Source organism: Rhodnius prolixus, unplaced genomic scaffold (assembly GCF_049639745.1).
Source record: "Rhodnius prolixus isolate KJV_2025 unplaced genomic scaffold, Rpr scaffold_2, whole genome shotgun sequence".
Lineage (NCBI taxonomy): Eukaryota > Metazoa > Arthropoda > Insecta > Hemiptera > Reduviidae > Rhodnius > Rhodnius prolixus.
This window is the reverse complement of record NW_027411592.1, coordinates 29,550,320-29,558,938: the sequence shown is the minus strand read 5'-3', so window position 1 is coordinate 29,558,938 and position 8,619 is coordinate 29,550,320. Positions and strand designations below refer to the sequence as shown.

Genomic DNA, 8,619 nt, shown 5'->3' with positions numbered 1-8,619 from the left:
AATTTTATTTAGCATAAGGTTTCTTGCAGTTGCTCCCATAAATGTTATTTACAAGGGGCTTGGTTTAAAGGTACTGCATGTTTAGTAATCAGACGAAGTGAATTTATCATCTCCTTTATGTAGCTTCCCGCCGTTCTTCTGCTTATTGTGCGTGGCGGTTCACTGTGCTGTTATCGTGTTCGTGTGTGTTTTTATTTAAAGCAGAATGATAGAGAGAGCAAAAAAAAAAACGAGATGACGTACTAAATAAAAGTTTACCGTCCCCATAACAATGTAGAACTTTTTTAAATCGCCAAATATAAAAGTATGAAACATGTCTGAACCTTTTTAAAAAATTGAGATAAATGGGCGGCTTTTGTTTTAAGACTTGTAAGCCATGGGAAGGGCGATGTTAGAGTAAGATACGGCGGTGGAGCGGCTGAATGGTGAAGAAGTAGCGCCGCTGGGGAAAAATGTATTACCAGTAATACATCTCTTGAGAGCGGCACCGCAACACTGCACAGCGAAGAGGAACAAAGTAAAAAGCAAGAGTTAGTGGAATCGATTAGAAGAGGTTTTTCCCTAAAGGGTTTTAAGCAAATTGTGATGCATCCAACGTTGAATGATTGTGACTTTTCACAATTTAATATCACATCTGAATGATGAGGTGTTAATTTCGGCTTTTAAAAATAAAGCCATCTTCTACAGAGATAAATATAGAAAGATCAAGAAGTTAAGAGGCTAACAAGCATTTGTATTATAAGTGGAATGATCTAGGATGAGGGACCAAACAATCTTCTAACATATGTCAAATTTAAGAACCAAAATAAATCTTTAATCGAATCAGTTAACATTTCAAAATAATTTCTCTTACAAAAGTTAGCAAGAGAAAGTTAAAAATTAAAAGAATTATTGCTTAGAAACTATATAAAGTATAATACTAACATTTCAAAATAATTTTTCTTACAAAGGTTAGCAAGAGAAAGTTAAAAATTAAACGAATTATTGCTTAGAAATTATATAAAGTATAATACTAACATTTCAAAATAATTTCTCTTACAAAGGTTAGCAAGAGAAAGTTAAAAATTAAAAGAATTATTGCTTAGAAACTATATAAAGTATAATACTAAATTATGCTTTACAAATTATATCACGAAAGAATAAACAGTCCTTTTTACGTATACTCGTGAGATCTTTTATATTCTTTCTAAAAACAAAAACTATATTACATGCAGTAAGTGTATAAACTCCATGCATACGTTCATTGCGAGTATATATGCGTTATAGAACCGGTAATGCAGAACCTGTACTGAACTACAGTACTGTAGTGCCAATACTAGGCTACATGTATAGTGTAATACGAAAATTTGACTGCATACATGCTGTAGTATCAATACTGGGTACTTGTACTGCAGTTCCAAAACTGAGTGCTTGTAGTACTAATACTGGACTTAAAGTAATGTAGTCTCCATGCAAGAAATATTCATCATTAATCAGGTCTTACCGCTTTGTTGTTGGACTGGAATTGTGAAAAATCCCAAGTAATTGAAATAATGAAATCTCTCCATGTTAAAAAACCTTCATGTAACCTACCTGTTAATTAGAAGATCCTTCTAATTCTTAAACTATTTTAACCATTGATTGGGCTCTCCTAACCGCAATATTACCACGGCTTCCTATATCATATAGTTTCCGGATTAGGATGAGATCTCATTTGGTTCCTTGTCCAGTCGTTGATCCCGTTTATCTTTCGCCAGTAAGTTTTACCATACCTACCCGGATCGTACCACATTCTTCGCAACCATCTTTTTTTTTTTTCATCTAAACTAGCTAACATTTAATTTCACATCTCCTTTTTTCCTGTTTCTAACTTAAATGTTGCTGCTGATCTTTGTTGCCTAAACCAAATATTTTACCTAAATACTTTTAGTTAGTACTTTACTCTTAGTAGAGCCTCCCAAGTTTTTGATTTTTCTTTTAAGGTACTTCAGCGTCTAAATTGGTCAGCCGTTTAGAGCACAGCTGGCCTCCGGACATTGCTTTCACAGGTTACCCTGAGCTACTGTACATGACCGGATAGTTAGCTTAAGAAGCTCCCAGGAAGGGAAAAATCTAACGGTCAGCAGCTGAATTCGTACCAATTGGGTCCAGTGTTAGCCAACAGTTGAGCCGATAGACCTTCTCTCTTTCCCTGACACTTTTGGTAGAATTATTATTTTTAATTAAGGCACAACACATCTAAGGACACTGGCGCTCGGTAATGCTTTGTAGTCCAGTATTAACTTTGCACTCAGTTATTAAACAGTCAGGAAGTAAACACACAAAACTTTGATCTTAAAAGTATTATAATTTTCAACAAGCATAAGCCTTGAAGATGACCTAATCTCTAGGTCGAAAACTTTGGCAAAAAATAATAAAATATTATGACTGAAATTGGCGATAATCTTTCTTTCTTGCTGAGAATATCAATAAGTCTGTAAGAAAATTTTAAACTACGTCATGGTTATCCATTGAATATTGTGGCATTATATGAGTGCATACAATCGACTAAGGATATAAAAAACGCACACAGTTAGTAAAGTCGACTTTTCTAAAAACCGCTTTTTTCGTTCTCACGGATATTTCGGTGTAATAAATTCAAAATCGAAAATTCGGCATATACACAATATTTTCCTTATCTAGTAAGAAAAGCTGAATAACAAAGAAAACAAAAAACTATCATTGTTCTAATGTGGTACAATGAGTATAATTAGATCAAACCGAATTCAACAAAAAATATTATTCCAATTCTATATTATTTAAAACCTTTTAGTAATCAAGAAATAAGCACATATGACTAAATTAAAAGGCCATGTGTGTTTTGTCTGAAACACTGGATGGATGCTGGAGAGGTTTATAGGCAGGAGCTGGGCCCTGCTGGACGAGACATATCAATTAGTGTTGTTTAGCCAAGCATCTAAGTGAGTCACAAGTATTTGTTGTTGTTGTTGTTGTAGTCGGTCGTGTTGACGGCCAGCAGGAACTGTGAGGATAGTGAGCAATAGCCACTACCGCCGGATGGAGGTACCTTTTCCGCTCTTCACAAAGTGACTCCCAATGAGCGGATATCTCCCATACAAACTGCTATATATATATCATTCCTTCTTGGGTAAACATCCTTTCTTGATGGGTACTTTCAACTCTTTTATATATATCACGTATATTATTTATATTATACAATGGACTGTTGATTAGCCTCCATTATTATACATAAACTTGTATCATTGTGTGAATGAAAATCTTTTATTTAAACTTGTAATAAACACAATGCCGTTTTATTTTTATTAATATGCAAGAAAGTGTATTCATTCTTCTGAGCTGATAACAATAGCATAGCGGTTTGAATAAATAATACTTCCTCCGCAAGTACAGAGTCGCTATTTTACACGATTAGCAAAAAAAGAATGTATATCAATTATTTGCACAATTACACTATTTATGAAGGTAACAGGGTTCTTCACCTCTTCTGGAATAAGCGTTGAAACTACCAACCATTTTCTCAAAAAAAGCGCGTGCGCACTGAGTGAAAATAAGCTCAAGGAAAACTAAGCGCTCAAAACGTGAAATAATGAACAAAAATTTCCTTTACAAAAACCTCATTGGAGGGCGCATCACTATATATTCTCCATAGATTTAACTTCGAAAAGTAAGGATATTTTGGGAATTGCTGTCCGGCTGGTAAAGAAGTGCTGCAAATCTTCGAGTTTATTTAAATCACTAGGACACCTCAATATACTGAGTTTGAGAAACGGGGTATTTTCTAAGCAGCTAAAGCTCTCAAAGATAGTTCCACTGTTTAAAAAGGAGAATCCAAATCGTCCCAAAACGTCACTTTGAATATGTCATTTGTAGACACGAAGGGGCTTTTGCAAATAATCCATTTATCTAGTCTAATAAACGTTAGTTTAAGATCTAAGAAAAACGTCTAAACTCTCTTGTTTCTGTATCGCTGTTACAGGGGTATGTTGATGGTAATTCATGGTCGGCGGGTTATGATATCGAGAGTATCGTATTTTCAGTTGCAGGTTTTGTGATGCTGAGAGATGCGATGTTACAGGCAATAAAGATAACTTTACGACAAGAAATGGTAGCTGATAAGAAATGATAATATGTGCCCCCCATTAATATAAACTGCACTTGCGTGACACTGCGATAGGTTCTTGCTGCCATTCTACACTCTACCAGCAAGTGACAAACCACCGTACTGCTAGTGGCGTAGGACAGAAGGCAAAGAGAAATTGGTAAATAATGGAGAGATTGATAGATTTGTGGTACCAGAGAATTATTTAAATAAGAAAAAAATAATAATTTTGTATCTTTTTTTTTTTTTTTTTTTTTTTTTTTTTTTTTTGGCGCATCGACTGCCTTGGCCATTAGCGCCCACTAATAATGTTCTTTTCACTTTCCAAATACTACTCGAGCTGGGATGACACGTGTGCAGACCCATAGCTTCCAAACACTACACCTTGCTTAGCAAGGTCGGGTGGAGCCTGGGTCCGCAAGATTGTCTCCACGCATCCCCTCTTATTTCATCGACATTGTCGACGAGGGGGAGTGTGGAACATCATTGTGCCATCCCTTAAATAAACTAAATTTTACAATACATAACTAAATCTGAATTAATAATTTTAGATGTTTTCTATTATATTTATTGTAGGCTAAACCAAAAGTATTATAATTTCTATGTTTACTATTTGCTTGGGCTTTGCTAATACTAAGTCCGAGGAGGCTATTTACTCTACTAGCAGTTGGATGTGCAGTACTTTGAACTAATATTCCTGCACATCCCAAAATAAACTAGAACTAAATATAATTAACCTAATGGGGTTGAAATACTCGTATAAAATTTCTTTCAACCCCGAGATAAAAAACCTAACCTAAACATACATACGACTTTCTCGCCAATAAATACGTTTACGCCAATAAATACATTCACGCCAATAAATACATTCGTGCCAATAAATACATTCACGCCAATAAATACATTCATGCCAATAAATACATTCTCACCTTAATATAATACACTCATCCTAAGCATTCACACTAGGGGAAAGTACTCGATATTCCTTTCCCCTTTAAAAGAACTAACCTATAAACTAACCTAATCACTAACCTAAATTTTAAAATATAAATTAATTTGTTTTAGATACGTAAATAGCCTCCTGATGTAAGGAGAACCCTCTTGAAGGATAACGCGCTTGTCATGTGGCAGGCCTGCTGTTTCTCTCTGTGTTCGCAGTGCCTGACACCCTTCCAACACGTGCGACACTGTCAGCCTTTCTCGGCATCGCGGGCACCTCGGCCTTCTTTCGGCAATGAGGAGGTACCCATGTGTCAGACGTGTATGACCAATCCTTAGCCTTGTTAGAATCACTGATTCATGCCGCGGGTAATTCTCGACTTTGGCATTTAGCACACGTGGCCTTATATCTTTTAGTTTTTCATTAGTGTTGTCCCACTGAACTTGCCACTTTCTATTTATAATAAGTTTCATATAGGCTTGTAAATCAGTAGGACGTACAGGGATGACATCTTCAGAGGTAGTAGAGGCAGCTTGTTTAGCAGCCTGATCTGCTCTTTCGTTGCCGGACACACCTATGTGTCCTGGCACCCAGACGAATGTCACCCCTTGGCCACGTGCACGAAGATCAAAAAGTAATTTTAAAATAGTGACGACCATTGGGTCCGTCGAGAATTGATCCCGGAGAGCCATTATCGCACTTAACGAATCAGTCAGTACCAACGATTTATTATAATCTTTATCTTTTATTAGCTTTAGGGCCTGGCAAAGTGCATACGCCTCTGCCGTGTACACCGACGCGTAATAAGGGAGTGTCCAACTAAGGGTAACTCCATCGGTGTACACAGCGCTACCAACACCGTTGTCTGTTTTGGACCCGTCCGTAAAGACAGGTCTAGAATCATAATAAACACTCATTAATTCTAATAATCTTTGTCTATAGACAACGGGCGGTGTATCATCTTTTTTAAATATTGCCAGGTCCATGCGGACGCGCGCAGAGGGCAGTAACCATGGAGGGTGGGGTGCAAAGCCCCAACCCATAACTTCTCCTAATTCTATACCCTCTGCAGCTAAGATTTCCTTAGCTCGGATACTAAGGGGTCGCGTCCGCGAGCGTTGGTAACGAAATTCTTCATCGTGTAGGCTCTCGAATATGGTAGGGAATAAGGTAAGAAACCGCTTCCCCCATATTCCGGCGGTGTAAGTCAGGGTAATCTGCTCTCTTCTTAACTGAGGAGGCAACATCCCCGATTCCACATAAAGACTCTGTAGAGGACTGGTCCGGAAGGCGCCTGTAAATAATCTAATACCTTCATTATAAACTCTGTCTAATAGCGCCAGGCGTGACTTGCGCGCAGAACTGTAAACGGGGGCTCCATATTCAAGTTTGGAGCGGGTAAGACAAATGAAGATACGTTTCAAGATCTCCCGCTCAGTTCCCCATTTGTAACTTCCAAGAAATTTCAAGATATCGAGGGTTCTCCTTGCTTTTGTAGAAGTGTATTCGATATGCTCCTGCCAGGATAGCTTACTATCAAAAATGAGGCCCAGGAAACGAACGCTATCTTTATAATGAATTGGTGTGCCATCCAAAATCAGTGTTGGAGGGGCATGATCATGCCTCAAGCGGCAAAAATGTAGGCACACCGTTTTAAGTTTTGAAAATTTAAATCCGTTCCTGGAAGCCTCTGCAGCCACTCTGTCAACTGCCTGTTGTAGCGATTCTCCAACTTCGCAAAGATCCCTTCCTGATAAATAAATTGCCAAATCATCAACATATAAAGAAATTTGAAGCGGATCTGCTACAACATCGGCTAGACTATTTATCGCCATTGTAAACAATGTAACACTTAATACCGATCCCTGAGGTATTCCATTTTCTAAGACGTGTGGGTCCGAAAGGACCGACCCCAGGCGTACTCGGAACCTTCGCGACTCTAAAAAGCCACGAAGGAACCTCGGCATGTTCCCTCTCAAACCCCAATCATGACACTTCCGCAGGATCGCATGTCTCCACGTGGTGTCATAGGCCTTCTCGAGGTCGAAGAACACGGCCAGAACGTGCTCCCTACGCATAAATGCGTTTTGTACGTAGACCTCAAGGTGGCTCATCTGATCCAACGTGGAACGATACCTGCGAAATCCCGCTTGATGCTGGCTGTAAAGTCCTCTTGTTTCTAACACATATACTAATCTATAGTTGACCATAGATTCGAGGACCTTACTCAAGCAGGTGGTCAATGATATGGGCCTATAGCTAGAGGGGTCACTAGGGTCTTTTCCTTCTTTAGGGATCGGTATAATTATCGCTTCCCGCCAACCATCAGGGTATTATCCGGTCTCCCATATGCTGTTATATAATTTTAGCAGGTTTACCTTTCCAGTTATGTTCAAGTTTTTTAACATAGCATATGGGATTCCATCCACTCCTGGAGTTGTATTCTTGCATTTCTTTAAAGCGTTTTCTAGTTCTTGCATGGTCAGCGGAGCGTTGTAGGATTCATCAATGGCGATTTCAAAGTCGAGTGGCTGCTGCTCCACGTCACCTTTTCGCCGTAGGAAGTCTGCAGGGTAATTTTGTGAGCTGGACACTTGTGCAAAGTGCCCAGCCAATACTTCTGCTACTTCTTTTGGCTCGGTGACGACGACATCATTACGTTTTAGAACTGGTATCGATGGATATTTGCTACCACCAGAAAGGGCTCTTATTTTATCCCACACCTTTTTTAGCGTCGACGATGTGGAAATCGTCGATACGTATGAGGTGAGAGTTTCCTTTTTTAAATGCCTTATTAAACGCCTCTCCCTGGCTCTTAGTCTTTTAAAGCTAATTAAATTTTCTTCCGTCGGATACCTTTTAAATCTGTTAAAGGCCTGCTTTTTTGCTATGTTGGCAGCCTTGCATTCCGGGGTCCACCAGGGAACGGGGAGTCTTGCGACTTTCCCGCCAATCCTAGGAATGGTACCTTCGGCTGCTCGCACCAACGATCTTGTAAGCCTTTTTGCATCAAGGGTGGCATCCCTTGTAAGAGGTGGAGTCACCACATTGTTGGAATAAGCAGGCCAATTTGCATTTTTGATGTCGTATCTCCAGGGTATCACAAAGGGCGCCCTGGAGATGGAGCTTGATAGTAAGATTGGGAAGTGGTCACTGTGATATAGTTCATCGAGTGTGGTCCATCTTAAGCGAACTGCAATGGTAGGAGTAGCAACACTCAGGTCAATTGCGCTAAAGCCTCCCGAGTGTGCGTTAAAATGTGTAGCTTCACCACTGTTGAGGAACATCAGATTAGAATTGTCTATAATCTCCTCAAGAGCTCTACCTCGTGCATCAGTTCTAGCTGAACCCCATAAAGTGTTGTGAGAGTTAAAGTCTCCCAACAGCAACACTGGGGCAGGCAGCTGCGAGAGTAGATTCTCCAGATCACTTCTTCGCCAGAATATGTCTGGCAAGTAAATACTGGCTAATGTGATCTGCAGTGGTGTAGACAGGCGCACGGCAACAGCTTGCAAATTAGTTTGGAGAGGTAGCCGCTGGCTGGGTATATTATCCCGTACACAGACGGCCACTCCGCCGC

The 8,619-nt window shown here is 39.4% G+C and overlaps 1 protein-coding gene across 1 annotated transcript; it reads right to left on the bottom strand.

Annotated features, from left to right (window-relative positions):
- Positions 1-1,822: 1,822 nt before the first annotated feature.
- On the bottom strand, positions 1,823-7,249 carry LOC141450195 (uncharacterized). Its single transcript, XM_074120348.1, has 2 exons — positions 5,346-7,249; positions 1,823-1,877 (listed from the first exon to the last, which is right to left on the bottom strand). The coding sequence occupies exons 1-2, from the start codon at positions 7,247-7,249 to the stop codon at positions 1,823-1,825; spliced, it is 1,959 nt and encodes a 652-aa protein (XP_073976449.1).
- Positions 7,250-8,619: the final 1,370 nt, after the last annotated feature.